Genomic DNA, 22,220 nt, shown 5'->3' with positions numbered 1-22,220 from the left:
TGGGGGGCCATGAGGCGCCATGAGGCACCATGAGGTGCCATGAGGTGCCGTGAGGTGCCATGAGGGGCCGTGAGGCACCACGAGGGGCCATGAGGTGATGGGTGCATCAGGAGAGGCCCCAGGGGTGAGGGCCTTGGGGTGACAGACCCTGAACACCTCAAATAGACCAGGAGGGGGATGGTGATGTTTGTGAGGGTGGAAACACAGAATCATTTGGGTTGGAAAAGCCGTCTAAGGTCACTGAGGCAACCATTCCCTCAGCACTGCCAAGGCCACCACTGACCCATGTCCCCAGATGCCACATCCACATGGTTTTAAACCCTCCAGGACTCCACTACTGCCCTGGGCAGCTGTGCGAGGGCTGGACAAGCATTTCCATGGAGGGATTTTCCCTGATGTCCAACCTGAGCCTCCCCATGCCCAGCCTGAGGCCGTTCCCTCTGCTCCTGTCCCTGTTCCCTGGAGCACAGCCCGACCCCCCCGGCTGTCCCCTCCTGTCAGGAGCTGTGCAGAGCCACAAGGGCCCCCCTGAGCCTCCTTTGCTCCAGGCTCAGCCCCTGCCCAGCTCCCTCAGCCTCTCCTGGGGCTCCAGCCCCTTCCCAGCTCCGTTCCCTGTCCTGGACACGCTCCAGCCCCTCAATCCCTTTCTCATTTTGAGGGGCCCATCCGAGTGGGGCCGAGAGCATCCCAAAATTTCCCACCAGTCCAGGACAAACAAAGCGCACCACACTCCTCCCTGCAGCACACAAGATCCTACCAGGAACCTGTCCAGCTGCCAAGTGGCAAGAAAAATACACATTTTTTTCTCTTCCACATGTGACCTCTAGGCCCCAAGGATTTTTTACTAATTACCAAATTTAATTTACTTTGCTGTCTTCTCAGTGCAAAGGCTTTGCCTTGCTGGGCCTGTATTGTTTCTGATGCAGCCTGCTGGTGTCCACAGAAATTTCAAATTAAATATCAGGCACACATTAAGGTCAGGCAGCTCAATTCCATTAGCAGGCAGCCAGGCTCAGCCTCTCTGTAATGAATGCTGCTCTCGCCTCCTAATGATAGCAGCAGAGGAACTGGGCAGTGCCAGCCTATGGTGATTGGCACCCCACTGACACTGGGGACCACTAAATTGATTTTAAAATTCCATTCATCTTCTGCAAATCATGGCTTAAGTCTTCCTGACCTGTGACAAATCTTCATGAGCTGCAATTTGAAAGATAGAGCCAAGAGGAAAGGGAGGGGGAAAAATGCACAAAAAACCCCTACAAAAAATTCCCCAGAGCAAGAAATATATTTCAGCTGGGTTGTTCTGTCTCAGCTTCAAGCCCTCTCCCCCAGGTATGATTCTACTCTCACTTTGTAGGAGAGGTTAAAGGTTTTTTAACCCACTGCCCACCACAAAGAGGACTCAGAGGATCCAAGGATGTTACAAGAGCCTCCCTGTTGCTGGACTCTGGGCATTGGAGGAGTATGAGCAGCAGAGGTGTCCTCCCCACCACCATCCTGACACCTTCCTGACCCACTGCAGCACAGCCAAAACCAACCACAGCCCACAGCTCCCTGCTCGTGCAGCTGAATGGGCTGGCTGCTCTCACCCTTGAGCAAAGGAGACCTACAAAGTTATCAGAAAATGGCTTTTCCTGCACACTTTAGCACACAAACTCCAACCCAAGGGTGCAGCCAGCTCATGTCTATACCAGAGTTTTACACCAGAGTTTATACCAGAATAGTCCAGGGTGCAACTTCCTCTAGATCCCCATCTCAGAGCGTGCTGAGGCCCTGGCACAGGATGGCTAACCCATCCCTGGAAGTGTCCGAGGCCAGGTTGGATGGGGCTTGAAGCAGCCTGGGAGAGTGGAAGGTGTGTGAGCAGCACCATTGTTTCAGAGATAGTTTGAAAATTCTCCTGGGGTGAAGAAGAGGACACAGGGAAGAGGGTGAAACAGGACTTTGAGGCACTACCACAGCACAAGGAGTATGGATTTCAGGCTGTGAGTTGTCACTTTGTTATTGCTGAGGCATTTGGGAGGTTTGTAATAGCTCTTTTACTCTGTAGAATTCACCCTTCCTAAAGAAAAACATTTATTCCCCTGAAATACAAATAACAGCTAAACACAGGCTGATCAGTTTAATAGTGCAGTTATGCCTATTAAAGCAACTGCAAAGCCAACATCAAGGCATTTCACATTAATTCCCTCTCAGTGACTCCAGATCTGATTCACTTTGACAAATCCCCTGCTATGAAGAAGTGGCCACAAATCCCCACAGCCCTCTCTCAGGTGGCATTGAAAGAAAAGTTGCTGTTGGACTCGAAAATTTTGTCAAGGTCCGTCAGGGAAAGAAAACCTGTTGATCAGAGCAGCCAGATAAGGAAGTTGTACAGGCAGTGCCAGCAGATGGGTTTTCCCCCAGATCAGTATTTTTAAGCAGATTTCATTAGAGGAAAAGGGGTGTGAGTCTCTCTTCCCACTGCTGTAGTGAGTGACCTTGGGAAAGTGCCTCCCCTAGGATTTTAATGGTAAAGCTATTATCTAAAAAGTAATATTTATTTGTGTCTTTGACATAAGGAAAGAATTGAGGTTTTCATTTTTCATTCAAAAGTCTCAGTTTTGTCAGTTTTCTGTGTCATTTCCAAATCTGTTTCCTGGAAGCAAGCAGAGACATCTGATCAAGTTTTTATGTCTAAATACAATCCTCCAGACATCTCCTGTAACACATTTCCTCAAGAGTGACCACAGAAAGAAGGACATGAGACAGAAATCTGCTTTTCTCACCCACATTTACATTTAGCCATGAATTTTACATGCCGAGGAGCAGAATCACCTGCATTTTCCCTGTTCCCTGAATTTTACACCGGGTGGCCTGCAAGACAGTTACTGGTGCATTGTGCAGGTGGAGAAATGAAGGTGAGAGTTCTAAAGCTCTTGCTCAGCCTTAGAATCTCCATTCCCAGAGATTCTGATGGGGATCTGCAGAGCTGGGGGTCAGCAAGCTGTGCCCACACCCACCTGAACCACACAAGGATGTTTGGGAAACCAGGAGCCCTTTGGGAAGAGCTGGGTTCTGCTCCAGGTGCTGGGCACAGATATTTGGCCTTGGACACACCCATGATGGTTTGGGTCATAGAATTCCAAAAGGGTTTGGTTTGGAAGGGACATTTAAACCTCATCCAGCTCTACCCCCTGCCATGGGCAGGGACAAATTCCACTGTCCCAGGCTGCTCCAAGCCCCATCCAGCCTGGCCTGGGGCACTGCCAGGGATCCAGGGGCAGCCACAGCTGCTCTGGGCACCCTGGGCCAGGGCCTCACCACCCCCTTCAGGATAAAAACATTTCCTGAAAATGCTCTTCCTACTCAATTCCTTATGGGACAGCTGGGAGAGATCAAAAACTGTAATGAAAATAATCCTAGATTTTCCACTTACACCGTCAGTTCACAATGTAACTGGACCTTTAGAGAGAGCAGAAAAAGATTACAAGGGTTTTTTTTTCCTCCAGTGCTAACTGCTGAACCCAAGAGAAGACTTCTGCCTGGGTGGAAATAACAGAGCACAAATAACACTAACCCGTGTAATATCCACTGGATGGGGGTTCTGGCAGATATCAAGTACAGAAGAGAGGAGCAGCAATTACAAAGCAGTATTTCAGATTAAACCCATCTCTGAGGGGAAAAAAGTAACATCTGTTCGAGGCACAAAACCTGTTGACACCTCAGAACTCCCCGTTATACACAAAAAGGAATTAAATTTGGGATCTGAAATTCTCAGTGCTGTTAATTAAAGGCTGGCACCTCTAGAACATCAGATGAGCCACACACTGAATCTCTAAAATCTTTCTGGTGCTTTTGAGAGTGATGGACTACAAAGCATCTAACCCTTCCCCTCCATTCAGAAAAAACATTTTGAGCAAGCAAATCAATCTGAGCCCCCAGTTAGGAGCTCTGGGCTGATTCAGAAGCTGCCCAACATTTGGCAGGTCTGCAAACATCAAGCCCTGAAGAGGTGTCTGCTGGCTGTCCCCAAGCTCTGAAAACCCTCACCCAGGAAGCTGCTGGGCAAAATCCCAATTCCGGACTTTTTTGTACACTCAGGATGGGAGCAAATAGCCTCAGGTTGTGACAGGGGAGGTTTAAATTGGATGTTAAGAAAATATTTCTTCACTGAAGGAAGAAATTTTCAGGTCAGACTTTAGAATGGGCTGCCCAGGGTAATGGTGGAGTCTCCATCCCTGGAGGGGTTTGAAAGCCCTGTGGATGTGGCACCTGGGGACATGGGTCAATGGTGGCCTGGGCAGTGCCAGGGGAGTGGTTGGACTCCACGATCCTGGAGGATTTTCCCCAACTTTAAGGATTTTATGGTTCTATGGTTTTGCAGTGGCCTCACCCCCACTTTTTACAGCAACAACAAAAGCTGTGTGAAGGGCAAACTTCCTCTGGGACCCTGAGCTCAGACATGCTCCTGAATGCCCCATTTTCTCAAAGACAAGGGTGGCTCATTCAGAAAGGTGCCCAGCCCTGCAGAGCAGCTCAGCAGGCTGCACCAAGGTCTCCTTCCCCCTCAATTTTGCAGGAACCAGCCAACAACCTCCTCCACCCCAGCCTGGAGGTGGAGACCCACAGCTCTCCTGACCATCACCCAGTGCTCCTCAAGCAGCCCCAGACCACTGAAGGCTTTCTCTGTGTGTTGCTGTTTTCCCTTGACCCTCTGCTCCATCACCTGCTGCCCTAACAACTTCCTGAACCTCTCTCTGTGTTGTTACCCTCCCTCCTCCCCTATCACCCAGTGCTTCCACAACAGAGCACAGCTAAAACCTCCCCCACAGATGAAAACTTCCCAGGAATTTTAAGCCCTGCTCTTTGCAGAGAGACACTTTTCTCCCCCAGGCAGGTGGTTTGCCCTGACAGACAGAAAAAGCAACTCCTACAGCTGATGGGCTGCACCCCACCCAACCCCAAACTCAGATGTGGGGAGCAGATCATTCACCACAGGTGTTGATAGCAACAAATCACTTTTCATTGGCTTTTTAGTGCCTGAACCTTGGCAAACACTTCACGTTTTCACCATGCTGTTGTGCTCTGGGCTTTCATCTCTTTTCTTTCTTTCTTTCCTGTTTTTTTTTCTCTTAATCTCAAAGTCTCATTATATTTGTTGGCTTTCCCAAAGCTCCAGCTCTCTGGCTTGATGCAAAGTGTGCACGTCACGGCATCACTAGAAAAGCATTTGTTCTCTTTTGGGGGTGGAAAAATCCCCAATAGCAAGCAGGATCTGGGATTATTATGGACTGGAGAGGAGCACTTTGGCTCAGGGGCAGGGTGCCCACTCTGCACACCCACCTGCTCCATTAGACTTACCTCCATCAGGCTGCATTCAGAGAGGGCTCCCAGGGCCTCTGCAGAGGTGGCAGCTCCAAGCAGGGGTCGTTGGTGCCCTGGTGCATCTCTGCTGCCCTGCACCACCCTGCTGCCAGGCCCTGGCACCCCTCTGATGCCCTCTGCCCCTCGTGCTGGCCTGGATATCACCTCCACCTGCAGGGAATGCTGCCAGCCAGTCGGGTTCCTGCAGAGCATCTCCATCCCTGTTTCCCATTAAAATTGCAGGGCATTGGGAAGGAGCCCTTGCTGCTGCCCCACTCCCATCATGGGGCCACAAAGCTGTGACCAGTGATGCCACTGCAGCAAAAAAGAGGAGAGGCACCAGTGCTCCCTCTTCTGTGAAAGAGCAGCAGCCCTTTAGCGCAGGGACTTCCTGCACAGTATCCATCAAGACCCACCACCCCCACCAAAAGCAGTGTTTTCTGGAAGTGAAACTCGAAGAGGGATGTGCACCCAGAGCCCACTTGGCACCACACCACGATGTTCCTTTCTCCTGGCCAAACAATGAACGTGGCTGCTCTTTAAAGCCAGTTAGGAGAGAGATCTGCCCAGCTCCATGCTCCCAACACCACTTATTACACCATCCATCACAGACAGCCCCCAGGGCAGCAGCCAGAGGACAGGGCTTGCTCTTCAGCCTCCTCATCCCTTCAGCCTCCTCATCCCTTCAGCCCACACTGAGCTCTCAGGGAGCTCTGGACACATGGAGAGCACTTCCTTACCCTCCCCTACACCAACATCAGGCCAGTACTGAAGCATCTCAAGTGTTCTCAGCAGGTTTGGGTCCCAGAGCCAGCACTAGCCACGAGGGAGATGTTGGTGCTTGGAGGAGGAATGTGATAAAGGAACAAGTCAAAAAAACTCATTTCATCCACAAGGGGAAGCTCAGCAGGTATTGTAACACGGGGTGGGAAATGAGACAGGTAAAGGTGGAGAAGTGTAGTGAAGGTAATGCCAAGAGTGATGCTGGCTAGGAGGAGGTTTAGGTTGGATCTCAGGGAAAGGCTCTGCCCCAGAGGGTGCTGGCACTGCCCAGGCTCCCCAGGGATGGGCACAGCCCCGAGGCTGCCAGAGCTCCAGGAGCCTTTGGACAGCGCTGCCAGGGATGCACAGGGTGGGATTGCTGGGGGGTCTATGCAGGGCCAGGGTGTGGATTTGATGATCCCATTTGATTTGTGGGTCCCTTCCAGCTCAGATGGATTCTCAGACTACTCATACAGCACACGACCAGGCCCAGAAGACATTTGCTGAGGAGCAGCAGAGGTTGAGTCTGCAGAGAGACAGAGGATGAGCCTGAGCCTGATGGTACCAAGGCCAGCCCAGGGGGAAAAGACCTCCCTCATGGCTCAGTTTCTCACAGGAAAAGGTCCATTGAGAGCTGCTGGGCTGTGGATAAGGAATCCCACGACAAGGACAGGGGTCCCACAAGGTCTGCATGATGCTTCAGTGTGCTGGTTTGGGCTGGGATAGAGTTAATTTCCTACACAGTAGCTGTTAGAGGGCTGTGTTTTGGGTTTGTGCTGAACACAGGGTTGATATCACAGAGATGTTTTTGTTATTGCTGAGCAGGGCTTGCACAGAGCCAAGGCCTTTTCTGCTTTTTGTGTGGCCACAGTGGTGAAGATAATATAAAGTGAGGGGAAGAAGAGGAAGGGAGGGATGTTTGGAGTGATGGTGTTTGTGTTCCCAAGCCTCTGTCATGTGGGAGGAAGCCCTGCTCTCTGGAGATGGCTGAACACCTGCCTGACCGTGGGAAGCACTGAATTCATTCCTTGCTTTTGCTTTCCTCATGTGCACACTTTTTGCTGTGTCTATTAAACTGCCTTTATCTCAATCCACACAAAAGTTCTCCAGCTTTTACCATTCTGATTCTCTCCCTGATCCCGCTGGTGGGGGATTGAGTGAGGGGCTGTGAGGGGCTGGATGGGGTTAAACAACAATGAACCACTCCAGCATACCCCAAAAACTGCCCTGAGCTTCCCAGGTATTGAGGTTTGGCCCTGGATTTTCCAAAAGGGGCTAAAAATCACTTGTTGCACAAAGAAGGGAGAACACCAAGCAAACATACCTGGCATCCCAAACCCTCTCAGGAGGAACTGCTTCCTATCCAAGGGAACATGACTTCCTTCCCCCTGACACACATCCTATTTTTCTAATCCTGTGACTCCCTCCTGGCAATATTTTCCTTTCCCAGGACACCCCTGCACCATGCAGAAGGAGCACCTGGGAAGCACCACAGCCATCTGGAGCTGGCAGAGCAGGACTGTCCCTGCAGGTGACCCAGGGCAAGGTGACACATCCTGGCCCCCAAGGTGCCTCTGTGGTGTCCTGTGGCAGAGCACCCAGGATTTCCACTGGCAGGTTTGTAATCACACGTGCCAGACAGCTTTTCCTGCCCACAGCAAACAAGGCCATGGAGAAGGTGCTGTTTGCACCTGCAGGATGGGAGAGAATCACAGAATATCCTGAGTGGGATGGGAACTCACAGGGATCATGGAGTCAATGCCCCTGCACAGACCCCCAGCAATCCCACCCTGTGCATCCCTGGCAGCGCTGTCCAAAGGCTCCTGGAGCTCTGGCAGCCTCGGGGCTGTGCCCATCCCTGGGGAGCCTGGGCAGTGCCAGCACCCTCTGGGGCAGAGCCTTTTCCTGATATCCAGGACTCAGCCCTGACACAGCTCCAGGCATTCCCTGGGTCCTGTCACTGTCACCAGAGAGGGAATATCAGTACCTGTCCCTCCTCTCCCCCTCACAAGGATGTTGAAGACCACAATGAGGTCTCCTCTCAGTCTCCTCTCCTCCAGCTGAGCAGACCCAGTGCCCTCAGCTGCTCCTCACACAGCTTCCCCTCAAGGCCCATCACCTCCCTGTGGCTTTCTTTGGATGCTCTCTAACAGTTTAATGACTTTTTTTATATTGTGGCACCCAAAAGTGCCCTCAGCACTCGAGGTGAGGCTGCCCCAGCCCAGAGCAGAGCAGCAGAGACTGAGCTGGGTGAGTCCAGTGAGGAGCAGAGCAGTGGTGACACATCCTGGTCAGGATTTCCACTCTCACTGTCATTTTGGAAATGACCTCTGGCCCTTCCTGAGCCTGGAAACTCATCCTTGGTGCCAATGGAGGTGAGGAGGAGGAAGAGGCAGGGGCTGACATGACCTTCCTCATTTGGTAAAGGGCCAGATACATTTTGTGACCTCCCATATCTTTGCAAGACTCATCTCAGGCATTATTAAAGCACTTTCTGTTGATTAGATAAATTTGATGGTTTCACAGTACAAGAACACAAAGGCAGTCTATTCCTGACCATTACATGCTTCCCAAAACACCTAACCCACCTCTAAGATACTTTAAAAATTATGTCAAACATTTGTGTATGAAAAATCCAATTTAAAGATCACGATGAATTGGTTTTATTCCCTCCATCCAGTTGGTGCTGTTTCATTTTTTGTCATAATATAGAATTTCACTTCTGGGGTTGTGGCCTATTTCATCTCCCTTCAAATGAACCATTTAAAAGCCTCTCCCCACCTCTCATTTTGTTGAAAAATTCAAGGACAATATAAACCCAGGAAAATAAATTTTCAGCCAGTGAACTGGAAAATAATCATCATCATCAAAACCAGATATTCTTGTTTTCTAGTCCCTGGCAACTCGGTTCAATAGAACTGCCACCAGCTAAGCCGCTGGCCCACCACCCACTGCTCACCCATGCACTCCCCTGGCGCTGTGGGGACAGGACATTCCTTGCCTTGGGGCCCAACATCCATGCCACACTCCAATTTTCAGCTCACAGTTTGAAGGGAAAACCTGGGAGGCAAGAGTGTGGCCACCACTGGTCAATATACTGCAGGTGGGAGGCAGGCACAGCTGAGCAGCAGATTAAGGACAGAGATGGGTTTTGCTGCTGCTTTGATAAACTCGGGAAAACAGAGAATCAGCAAATCATTTAGACTGAAAACACCTCTAAGATCATGTCCAAACACTCCCCAGCACTGCCAAGGCCACCGCTGACCCACGTCCCCAAGTGCCACATCCACACAGCTTCTAAATCCCTCCCGGGATGGGGACTCCACCACTGCCCTGGGCAGCCTGTTCCTAAGCTTAATGACCCTTTCCATGAAAAAAAATTCCCCAATATCCAACTGAGCCTGCCCATGCCCAGCCTGAGGCCGTTCCCTCTGCTCCTGTCCCTGTTCCCTGGAGCACAGCCCGACCCCCCCGGCTGTCCCCTCCTGTCAGGAGCTGTGCAGAGCCACAAGGGCCCCCCTGAGCCTCCTTTGCTCCAGGCTCAGCCCCTGCCCAGCTCCCTCAGCCTCTCTTGGGGCTCCAGCCCCTTCCCAGCTCCGTTCCCTGCCCTGGACACGCTCCAGCCCCTCGGTGTCTCTCTTGTGCTGAGGGCCCAGAGCTGTCCCCAGCACTGCAGGTGTCCCAGCAGTGCCGGCACAGGGGACAGGACGTGACACTGCCCTTGGGCTGTGTCACACCCTGGCTGGCTCCCAGAGACCATCTGCTACAAATACTGAATCCCTACTTCCCAGGAAGTAGCCAGACATAACCTGGTGATGGGAAATAGAGTGTAACCCTTCTATTTTCCTTTGCTTTCTTTAAATTGACTTTATCTCAACAACTTCTTTTCCATTTTATTTTCTCTCTCCTGCCCTCCTGATGGAGCAGCTGGGTGGGCACCTGGTGTCCAGTCAGGGTCATCCACTGCAGTTTCCACAGGAATTTCCCACTCAGACCAAGGAGGGCTGAGCAAAACCAGCTTCCCAAATGCTTTTGGTGCACACTGGATAACATTTTCTCCGTTCAGGCTCCTGGAGATCTGCCTGTAGCCCTTTGATCCCAAAGGAGTTTGTGCACAGAGGAGCAGGAGAGAGTTTGGGGCTGCCAATGGGTTTTGCAGGGAAGGGGGCATTTCTTACAGGGTTGCATGCAATGAGGCATTCATTATTAAAAAAAGAAACAACTTTGTAACAACTCTAAGCCCGCTATCTCTGTGCAGGAAGCCTCCTCATTCCTTATCTCAGCCCCAGGAGATTTGTGGGATATCACAAATAACAGCTGGTTAAGATAAGGTCTCTCCCAACACACTGCGTGCTCCCAGCATCTGTAAACCCTCATCCTGATGGACTGAATGGACCAGTGCCTGGAGCTGCTACATCTCATCCCTTTTCAGTCCAACCCTGCTCTTTTCCAGACATTTTGAGCATATATTGTGAGGGCTCTTCCCTGCATTTCCATGCCTTAGGCACCCATCTCCAAACCCTCCCAAACATCCTCACCTTCCATCAGGGGAGCTCAGCCACCAAAGGCGCTCAGTTCTGGCACAGCAAAACTTAATCCACTCCCTGTCCCTTCCAGCTCCTAGCACAGAGGAAATCTCTTAATTTAAATTAGGAAAACCCCACCAAGGAGGAGGGGAGCTGTCAGGATCCCCCCGTGCTGACATGAAACCAGCAAACAAGGTGTTTGTAGCCCAGTGATTCATAATGCTGCAGAGTTTGCAGGAAATGTAGCGCCATTCACGGTTAAGAAATTCTCTTGTTTTCTGCTAAATATATAAAATAATCACTCATCCCCTGAGCAGCAGATGCAAATTACACCTAGCATTAGCCTCGTATGCCAACTGCTATAATTCTGGTGCAGCATGAAGCTGTTTCCCAAGGCTTTAGAAGTCCCTTAATCTGCCTTCTGACGTCAAATGACAAATTTCTTGCCTGGGATCATTAACGGGATGACTAATGAAAGCTGATAAGTGAATTTATAAATGAAATTAAATATATTAATATTAAAGGCCAGGCTACAAGGGAGAGAAGTGTGGATTTAGCAAACCACAACAAGCAGCGTGGTAATCTGCATGAGATTTACAGCTCCTATCCTGACAGGCAAACGAGTGGTATTTTCCGCCTGGAGTTGTGGAAGCTGCCAGGCTTGATGGACACCTCTCCTGAAGCATCACCACCCCCATTACCTTCAGACGCTGGCTGAGATTTAAAAAGCTCCTGCTCAAGTTTAACTGCAAATGCCAAAGCAGGGATTAGTGCACCCCAATAGTATTTGCAAAGGTAGCTTCACCACCAAACCCTCCTGCAAACAAAATACCTTTACTCTGCAGCTAGTTTGCTGCCAATTTTTTTTTCTCTCTCTCTGTCTTTTAAGATAAAAACACACCTCAGACTAGGGTCTCATCTTATTCACCCCAGTGCAAATGCCAAGCAACTCCTTTAAAAGCTGAGGAGTTTGGGTTTGTTTGGTTTTATGCACGCACAAACAAGTTCAGGCCTTGCCAGATGGGAATCCAACCCCAGGTCCAGGCAGCTTCACCATGAGCCCACAGCTCCTTCCAGACTCCAGCTGCTGCTCTCTGAGGTTTGGGCTCTCAGGAGAGACTGCTCAGGTACCAGCTCCCACTAGCTGGGGATGGCCAGCCCTGAATGGACCAGAAAAACCTCCTGCATTGCCCCAGGGCACACAGGCAAACACAGGCACCTCCTCTGATATTATAAAACAAAACAAAACAAAAAAATAAAGAGAGAAGAAAGCTTCATTTTGTCTGTAGATGCCCCGTTTTCAGCAGAGGCAGCATAAAACTGGCTAGCTAGTTGGGCAAGTGGTCATGAGTGGTGACTCCTCATGCACCCACAGCCTCCAAAAATCCCAAGATCCTGTGGGAAGTGCCTCCATCTGGCAGCGAGACTGAAAGAGGAGTCAGATGCCACCAGGAGAGTGAGGAATCCCTGAGACACAGAGGAAGCACAGCTGGGGAGGGCACATTTGTTACAGGGATGTTTCCCAATCCCTTCCTTCACTGGAGGAACCCAGGGTGGGAAGCAGCTGCAGCAAGACAGATGTCCCAGGAATGGTTTTATTGAATGCCTTTTAGAGACACGTTCCAGCCTGGAAAAAAGGACAAGAGAATGTTTCCACAGCCGCTCTTAGCTCCAGAGCTGACATATGGTCTGGTAGGCTGTCCAGTTCCATCAGTCCTGCTCAAAGGAGCCCCAGAAGGTGCCCATGCCTGGTGCTCTCCTTGTTTGGGGACACATTTGCTCTTTGGACCATTTGGGAAAGGACATGGAGGGGTGGAGCATGGCAACAGCTCCATAGCACCACTCAAGCCTTCCAGAGGGAGCAAAAATGAGGAAAACCAGCATCAGACAATGGCTCTGACTGAGGTGAGGGTCACTCACACCTCGGGGTTTCACCTCCACACTGGGAGCAGCTGGGACCCCAGGGATGTGATAAGAGACACACAGACACCTGAATCCTTCCCCCAAGCACCAAAATCCTCACCCTGCAGGCGTGCCCTCACTTCACAGGCTCCCAGCCCACAGGGCTGCCCCTTACTCTCTCTTTGTCCCCACAACCTGCACCTTTGCTGCTTCCAGCACTTCTTTGCTGCTGACCCCACTGGGTGCAGTCCCTCAAGCCAATGAAGAGATTCTGTTCATTAAAGAGCCACAAGCCACACACACAGAGCTCTCCTGCAGGCACACTTTGCAGCCTTTAAAGGGAAGGAGAGAAAACAACAGAGGTTAAGGACACTTACCAAGAGGGATCCACGACAGCATGGGCCAACCAGCCCAATCCAGCTGGGGCTGGGAAATGCAAAGGACCATCAGGCAGGAAAATGTGTGAGAAAAGGTCCTGGGAGACTGCAAAACTGAGCAGAGGAGGAGCAGAAAGGGTTAAGAAAAGGTGGAGAGGAGGCATGGAGCAGATGAGGATTTCCTTTCCCTCCATTCTGGCTGCTGCTGAGCTCTCCAGCAGAGGAGCCCAGTCCTTGCCACCACCAGGACCTGTTGCAAGAGTCTAAGGAGTGATTGCACCTTTTTTTCTTTTTTCTTTTTTTTCTTTTTTTTTTTAACCTTTCTCAAAAGACAGACTTTTCTCACTAAGAAGGTTTAGGAGTAAGACAAGACCACACAAGGATTTAACTTCTGGATCTCCCATGACGTCCTGTGCAGAGTTGCTTGGGAAACCACTTTGCCAACTCCAACTGCAGACCAACCCACTCCATCTACCCAAAACCAACCAAAAAGGAGAAAATTACCATTTTCCCCACTGGATGTTGTCTCCCCTCTCACTGCCTCACTGCAGGTCCCTGCCCTGCAGCCCCATGTTTCCCTTCTGCTTCCCAAACCCCAAACATCAGCTGAAACACCTGCTGAGTGCAGACTTGTGGGTTTTGAGGACCAAGCTGGCCATAAGCAGCACCTTGAAGCTCCACATTATGTGAAACCCCTGAAGAGAAAAGCCTCATGCTATCACCCAGCTCCAGGAGCTGCAGGGTTATGCAGGAACACCCAAATTCCATGAGACGCCCGAGAGCCACAGCATTTGGCAATGCCATCACACCCCTTCCAATTGCCAAACCAAATCTGCTCCTGGGGGTTACAGATATTGAAGACAATTTAATACAGGAGAAGTTGCAAATCTCCCCTTGGACTTCTCACTCCTTAATTTAGAGCCTCCCAAAATGAGCACTCCCAGGTTAAGGGTGGGAAAGGCTTTTCTCTACTGATCTGCTGCAGCGCCTGTCCCTTTTTAAATACCTCTGGAGATAAGAATCTTCCAGTTTAGACATGAGGCACCCCCCAGTGCGTGGTCTGGGGTTAAACCAGCATGTAAAGGGGTGGGAGGGGATGTCCTTGCTACCCCCAAAAGAGCTGTATTCCCCTGTCCTTCCACCTGTGCACCCCCAGTGGCTGCCACCATCGTCCCTCTGATCAGGGGAGACACATGAGCCGGCAGTCTTGGATGTCCCACGTGCTCCCCGAGGTACCTGGGGGGGTTTTCTCCTACATCTTTTGGGGCAGTGCCTGCCCCAGCCATGCTCCATCCTCCCCTTTCAGCTAACAAGGAGCTGCCCAGGTTACGAGCAGGGTTTGCAGCAACAACAGAAACGAAACTCAAGACTTACTCTAGGAAAGTCCTTCCAGAAGGATCACGGAGGAGGACTCAGGGAGGCTCTGTGAGGCACCCACACTCTGCCCAGGGCACCCCAAGCAGCCTGGGCTGTGTCCCCACCGTGTCCCCAGCATCTGTGCCCCTGCAGCAGAGCAGCTCCGGGCCTTTGTGGCAGACACACCCCCGTGACCGCCCCCGAGCTTCACAGCTTCTGCTGCTGCCTCCCTCGCGCACCAACTCACCGGTTCTTAAATAACACACTTCCACGGGGCCAGATCCGCACGCAGCAAGGTAAATCCAGATCAGCTCTCTCTTTAGGCTCTGCTGGTAATTCCCAGCATGAGCAAAACGTGACCACTATTTGTTTCTGCTTCTCTCAAAAAGGATGGAAGCTGTGCCACCAGCCCAAACCCCGTGTGAGAGACCCATCAGCCCAGCTCCCGTTTGCCGTCATTAATCGCGCACGGATGGGTGTGAGACCTTTACACAACCCTGACAGAAATGAACCTCAGAGCCCCTTTTGTCCGTGTTTGGGATTATCCTCCTCCTGTCACTGAAAGGAGTTATTTAAGGGAGCCCAGAGATACAGGTTGGTGCTGGAGAGACGTCTAGGCTTTACAGAAATCACTGCATGTGCCTCCACACCCACAGCAGCACCACCAGCACGTGACCCACCTTGGATTTCCTCAGCCCACCAACGCTAAAACAAAAACAAAAACCATAAAAAGAAACAACAGAAAAAAAAAAAAAAAAAAAAAAAACAAACAAACAGAAAAGAAATCATTTTCTTTGTACCAGGTGGCTTTTTCAGGACTCAAACGTGGCTTTTCCAGAGTGTCAAAGGAATTAAGTCATTAAAATGTGGATGAGTTTGATGGATTATGAGCTATGAAAGCCTGGTGGTTACTGACTAACAAGGCTGGGAGGTGGAGGAGGAGGGGATGCTTCCTCTTGTAAGGATGTGTTTCTAACAAGACGGGTCAAAAATATGATGCAGATGATAAATTGCTTTAAAAGTTGCCATTAACCCAGCAGTTTTGTGCATTATTAGATTACCAAGGCATCCTCGGAGTGAGCACGCAGCCCTGCTCTGTAGCAGGGCTAATTTGCAGAGTGAGACCTGGGGGGGTTGTCACGCTTGCTGCAGTGAATCCCCACTCCCAACAAAGGGGCAGCTGCCGGCAGGTGTCCGTGGAGGGGATGGGTTTATCCGTGTTGGGGTTTGGGCTGGGGGCACAGGAGAAGGGGGTTTTTTATTTTTCTTCCCCCACGCCATAACCCGAATCTCATTGCCTCACGTGGCGTGGGGTCAGTGGGGGAGAAGGGGGGTTGAATTTAAAAAAAAAAAAAAAAAAAGAAACGAAACAAAACCAAAAAAAAAAAAAAAAAAAAAAGGGGGAGGGAGAGGGCGGGAGAGGGGGGGAGAAAATAATAATAAAAAAAAATCACATTGGAAAATGATCAGCCCCAACAGGCATGCATGTCTCCCTTCATGCAAGCGAGAAGCACAGCCTCCCTCCTCGGGATGTGTATGGGGACGTGTCAGGCACGGAGGAGCTCAGCGCTGGCCCGGGGCGAGGATGGAGCGAGAACAAAGGGCCACGGCATACACTACATCCAGGGGGAGCAGGGGGCACCCCACCGGGGCTCATACAGAGGGGGACAGGATGGCCAAACAGTCACCGAGGGACACGGAAAAGGAAATATGGAGAAGGAAATCATAAATAAATGTTCATAGAGAAAACCAACCAAACTCAGGATAGAGCTAGGAGAGAGGTGGAAAGGCACAGCCTTGCGAAATGATGCGTCTCTGAGAGGGATGCTGGGGTAAAGGCAGGGCGGGCTGCAGGAGCCACTGGCTTTTGCTTTGTTTGCCAGCGGCTCCTCGTGAAATTCTAGCGGGTGGGAACCACCGACCTGCTGAATTTGTCTTCCTCTCATTAAAGACCAATCACCAATGCTGCGTCTCCCCCCCGCTTCTGTGGAAATGTAATTAAAGACAAGATGCTTCCCCCGCCTCCCCTCCCGGCCCCGTCTCCTGGCTTTGGGAGCCCTGACTTCCCTCAGCCCCTCGCGGCATCCAAGCCAAAACGGGGAGGTTTTACGGGACCGTTCTGCAGACCCGGGAGAGGAGGTCTGCTGCAGGCACCAGGAGAGGTGACCACTACGATTATCATCGCCCTGCAGCCGCAGCAAAGCTGCTCGCTGACCGCAATCCATCCATTCCTCCACGCTTCCAGTATTTTAAGGCTCCCCGTGACTTTTTCTCCCAACCCCGTAGTTTGCCTTCTTCCTTTTTTTTTTTTTTTTTTTTTTTGACCAAATCGAGTTTTTATTCAGAAGATGGTGGGCCTGGAGGCTTCGAGCAGGAAAAAATGTAGTTACAACATTAGCAGCTGGGACGTTTTTACGAGCCCTGCCTTGCAGGGGTCTAGCGGAGATATTTATAGCGTGCCAGTCGCCGCGGGACCGAGGCACGGCAACTTCTCGCCTGGCAGATGGTGGGCAGGGCACTCGCATGGATGTATACGTTTAAAATATACAGCTTAAAGATTAGAGGGGGATTTTTTAATTTTTTTTTTTTTAATACAGGTTGGTTTACCTCTTGTTAATCGGGACTTTATAAAAAATAAACAATTTCCCCCCCCCCATCCATACAGAGGGATCAGTCTGGTAAGGAAGGTGTAATGTTGTAACTAGAATAAATAAGCAGCAGACCCTTCATCAATTTCTTTTTGATTAATAATGAGGGATTGGATTTGTACACTTTTTTTTTTGGCTGTTCTGCGGTAAAATGAAGAATTCTGCATCGGCACAACAGCAATATGGACTGTGCGCTGGGAAGTATGTACACACAGACTAATGCTGAGGGGAGATATGGGATAGGAAGTGCGGGGGGAAAAAATGTATTTAAGAGCCCCCATATCTGTTCTACAAGGGAGAAAAAATCCACTCACTCAAACCTCACGATGAGGGGAAAGCAAGGAAAAAATCTAAACAGCAGGATACGACAATAAATGGGAAAACAGCAATAGAAAAAGCACACTAGGTTAATATAGGAAAACTAGTTTCTTTATTGAGAGATCGTATATTAGTATTAGTGGAATCGTGTGTAACAATGTCATCATGCACACAATACAAAAAGGCAAGGCCCACCATGCCATGGAAGGGCAACAGAACAAAAGCAGCGTACACTGAGCAGATGTATAGGCTACAGCACATTACATTTCAGCAGGGTATGTCTCTACAGAGAGATTTACATCAGAAACTAGGTAATGTAAAAAAATACAGACCATGCTTTAGTTTTAGTACAAGAAAAAAGGTGGAGATACACAACCAAAGGATATTCGGTACAGAAAAAATTACCCACAAAATAAGAACAGGAAGTAATTTAGCACAGCAGAAAAAAATGTTATCCCTGTTTAATGGAAAACCATTTTGCCAGTCGTCTCTTTCGGCAGCCCGGTTTGTTTGGGTTTTTTGGTCGGTTTTTTTTTTTTTTTTTGGAGGGTGGGGGGTGTCGCCGGGCGGGTTGTCGGGGCTGTGCCGGCGGGACGGGACACTTGTGGCTGCCGGCAGGGCCGGGGCTGGGGGCGATGCCCGCGGGGACAGCGGTGTCACCGCGGGGACAGGGATGCTGCACCCCCGGGCACTCGCACCCCGCCGCCCCACTCCCCGCCAGCCCCATTCGGGGAGCCGCGGCCAATCGCTGCGCTTCCCCTCCCCAAATTTAATGGGCTTTTGGAAGGTTTTCAAGCAGGGAGGTGGGACCAGATGACCCCACCGTGGTGCCCTCCAAGCTCAACCGCCCCGGGATTGTGGGCTCGGCCGCAATTCGGGGGCGTTTGGCCCCGCCGCACCCCAAAGAGACTCTGCGACGACGACCACAGCAAAACGAATCCACTTAACAGGAATTTACAGTGCAAATGTAACTCAGCTACTACACAGGATGGAGGTACAAAAATGGCTGTTATCGGCTACAGCTACGCTGGGATGGCCTGGTGGCTACGGTGAGGGGTGGGGGTGGGGGAGAGGGTAAATTAAAAAATAAAATAAAATCCGTAAAAGAAGAACGGGAGGGGAGGATGGGGGAAACAGATCTACCGCAGCGGAGTCGGGAGGTGCGGGCGGGAGAGGGGTCCCGAAGCGTGGCCTGTGTGGGGCGGCAGGCGCCCCAGAGCGGGGGACGCCGCCGGGCTGGGTGAGGTGCGCTGAGGGGAACGCCTGAGGGGCAGCCCCCCCTGCCTGCCGCCGGGGACCCGGGACGCGCCGCCCCCCCCTCGCCGCCACCAGCGGCCCCGGGACGCGAACCCGTGTTGCCGGGAGCGGTACCTCTGTTGCGCACGGAGCCGAAGACGGGCAGCACCAGGTATCCGACGTGCACCAGGACCATGCTGCGGCCTTTGTGCCCCCCGGACGCGCCGGCGACTGGCGGCGGCCGCGCTCGGCCGGCACACAAAGGGGCGCGCGGCCAATGGCAGCGCGGGGGCCGCCGCCGGGACACGCCCCCTTGCCCGCCGCCGGCCAATTGGCGCTGAGGGCGGGGCGCCCCGCGCGCTAGGGAGGCGCGCACGCGCACGCGCGCGGCGGCGGGGTCGCGTGCGCGCGCACCCGGCCCCCGGTCCGGCCGTGCTTCCATCCGTCTGTCTGTCCGTCCATCCATCCTTCCATCCGTCCCTCCGTCCGTCTATCTGTCTATCCATCCTTCCTTCCGTCTATCTGTCTGTCCGTCCGTCTGTCTGACCGTTCGTCCGTCCATCCATCCATCCGTTCATCCATCCATCCATCCGCCCATCCATCCATCCATCCATCCATCCATCCATCCATCCATCCATCCATCCATCCATCCATCCATCCATCCATCCGTCCATCCGTCCTTCGGTCTGTCCATCCAGCCAGCCATCCTTCCGTCTATCTCTGTCTGTCCGTCTGTCTGTCCTTCCGTCCATCCCTCCATCCTTCCGCCTGTTCCTCCATCCTTCCGCCCATCCATCCATCCATCCATCCATCCATCCATCCATCCATCCATCCATCCATCCATCCATCCATCCATCCATCCATCCATCCACGCTCCCACACAATCACACCCCTGTCGGCTGCACACACAGACACACGCCACAAACACCCTCAGAGCCCCCACAGACACCCTCACAGGGGGACACCGACACCGTCACACCTTCCCACGGGGACACGGACACCGCCAAACCCCCGTGCTCCTGCTGTCCCCTGCTCTCAGCCCCGAGCCCTCCCACCCCACTCTCCCGTGGGTCACACTCTGGAGCGCCCATCCCTCACCCTGGCATTCCCTGGCACTGGGAAACCCTCAGGAGCAGGGGCACCGAGGGCTTGTCGCTGTCCCCACGCCAGTGCCACCATCCCCACGCTGTCCCGTCCCTCCTCCCCGCGGTGACACAGTGGCCCATTGTGTTGACGCCCCAGTTGCTGACAGAATTTATCCGCTGGGGCATCCCTGACCTAAAACGGCTCCGGCCGAGCCCAGAGAGCGCTGGAAAGCCTTGGGAGCGCGGAGCCACTGCAAGGAACACCCGGCCTGAGCAAGGGCCATTCACCCCCAAAAACACCAAACACGCCCTATTCACCCCCAAAAAACCCAAACACCCCCCAAAAACACCAAACACACCCTATTCTCCCCCCAACAACCCCAAACACACCCCATTCTCCCCCCCAAAAACCCCAAACACACCCTATTCACTCCCAAAAACCCCAAACATATCCCATTCCCCCCCAAAAAACCTCAAACACATGCTCATCTCCATCCCAAACTGTTTTAATGGACTCAGAATCCCCGTTGCGCGGGAGGGATTGCTGGCAAAGCGCACATCCAGGGAATCATTTCACCCCACTGCAAAGCGACTTTTCCATGGCTTTCCCACCCTGCCCAGGCTGTCATTTTATTTTATTTTATTTTATTTTATTTTATTTTATTTTATTTTATTTTATTTTATTTTATTTTATTTTATTTTATTTTATATATGTTTTTATTTTTATTATTTTATTTTATATTTTATTTTATTTTTTAAATTTTATTTTACTTTATTTTATTTTTTAATTTTTATTTTATTTTATTTTATATTTTATTTTATTTTATTTTATTTTTTAAATTTTCTTTTACTTTATTTTATTTTATTTTATTTTTTATTATTTTTTAAATTATTTTATTTTATATTTTATTTTATTAATTTTATTTTACTTTATTTTATTTTTTTATTTTTTATTATTTTATTTTATATTCTATTTTATTTTTTAAATTTCATTTTACTTTTTTTTTTTTTAATTATTTTATTTTATTTTATATTATTTTATTTTTTTTTATTTTTTATTTTTTATTTTATTCTCCCCCATTCCCCCCGCCCGCTGGGGCCGCCGTCCCGCCGTGGGGACCCCCTTAATCCCGGTTTAGCCTTATCCGTGCCGCGCATCTGGCGGGTTTAGGCGCTCGGGACGCGGCTGTGCCGTGGATTTGTGCGCCCGGATTATGGCACCGGGTCCGTGGCTGGGCTCCGTTTGCGGGTTTGTTGTTTGCAGGGGGAGGAGGGCAGGGTTGGTTTGGGTTTTTTGGTGGTTTTTTTCCTCCTGATCTGGATAAAAACGTGAGCTCGGTGCCCTGGATCCGTGTAACCCCTTCCTTGCCCGTGCCACAGCCCCGGGGCGGATGCTGGGAAGGATTAACTCGATCCGCAGGGGTCGCTGCGAGCTCTCCCCGGAGCCTTTCCAGAGCTGCAGCCTCCAGCCCCGAGGGCCCTCTTGGGCACATTCACACAGCTGCTGCTCTGAGCCCCCCAAAAACGGCGGCAGGACGAGTTCCAGGGGCCCGCTGCCTCCCGGTGCCCATCCCACCGCATCCCGGCTGGGATTTGCCCCCTCCGTGCCCTCGGGCGGCTGCTTGGCTCATGGGGGGCTCTTGGCAGGGCAGGGCTGCCTTTTGTCCCCTCTGTCACCGTGCTGCTGTGAGCAGTGACTCTGCCAGCCCCGCCGGGCTGCACATGATGATGTCCCAACAGCGTTAATATTTCCAAGAAAAGAGCAAAATTTGCTGTTTCATTCTTTCCCCTGTAATCCCAGAATGGTTTGGGCTTGAAGGGACGTCAAAGCTTGTCTAAAACCATGAGCAGGGACACCTTCCACTCCCCCAGGTTCCTTCACACCCCATCCAACCTGGTTTTGGACACTTCCAGGAGCAGCCACAGCCTCTCTGGGCACCGTGTGCGAGGGCATCCCCACCTTCACCATAAAATACTCCTTCTTTACATCCAATCCAATCTAATTTCCTATGTTTATACCATAATAAAATGCTTCCTGAGCCCCATTTGTGTGGCAGCATGGAAATACACCCGCTCCCCACCATCTCTGTCAGCAGCAATGGGTCACCCTCAGCATGATGCCGAGCTGGCTGTATCACACACACCCGACAAGGGGACACCTCTTTAATTGTGGGACACTTCTTTAATGGCTAAAAACCCTCAGGGTGCCCCAGCCCACACGTGGATCCGACAGAGATGGATGGATGGATGGATGGATGGATGGATGGATGGATGGATGGATGGATGGATGATGGATGGATGGATGGATGGATGGATGGATGGATGGATGGATGGATGATGGATGGAGGGATGGATGGATGGATGGAGGGATGGATGGATGGATGGATGGAGGGATGATGGATGGAGGGATGGATGGATGGATGGAGGGATGGATGGATGGATGATGGATGGAGGGATGGATGGATGGATGGAGGGATGGATGGAGGGATGGATGGATGGATGGATGGATGGATGGATGGATGGATGGATGGATGGATGATGGATGGATGGATGGATGGATGGAGGGATGGATGGAGGGATGGATGGATGGATGGATGGATGATGGATGGATGGATGGATGGATGGATGGATGGATGGATGGATGATGGATGGATGGATGGATGG

At 51.2% G+C, this 22,220-nt stretch overlaps 1 protein-coding gene across 1 annotated transcript in view; it reads right to left on the bottom strand.

Moving 5' to 3' along the window:
- ARK2C (arkadia (RNF111) C-terminal like ring finger ubiquitin ligase 2C) overlaps positions 1-18,667 on the bottom strand; it is a 51,305-nt gene extending 32,638 nt beyond the window's left edge. Inside the window, exon 1 of the mRNA XM_059492789.1 lies at positions 18,607-18,667. Within this exon, the coding sequence (XP_059348772.1) occupies positions 18,607-18,667 (61 nt within the window). The remainder of the gene's footprint in view (positions 1-18,606) is intronic.
- Between the last annotated feature and the right edge of the window lie 3,553 nt (positions 18,668-22,220).

The sequence above is a fragment of the Ammospiza nelsoni genome, chromosome Z (assembly GCF_027579445.1).
Source record: "Ammospiza nelsoni isolate bAmmNel1 chromosome Z, bAmmNel1.pri, whole genome shotgun sequence".
Classification (NCBI taxonomy): Eukaryota; Metazoa; Chordata; class Aves; order Passeriformes; family Passerellidae; genus Ammospiza; species Ammospiza nelsoni.
This window is presented reverse-complemented; position numbering and strand designations above follow the sequence as displayed.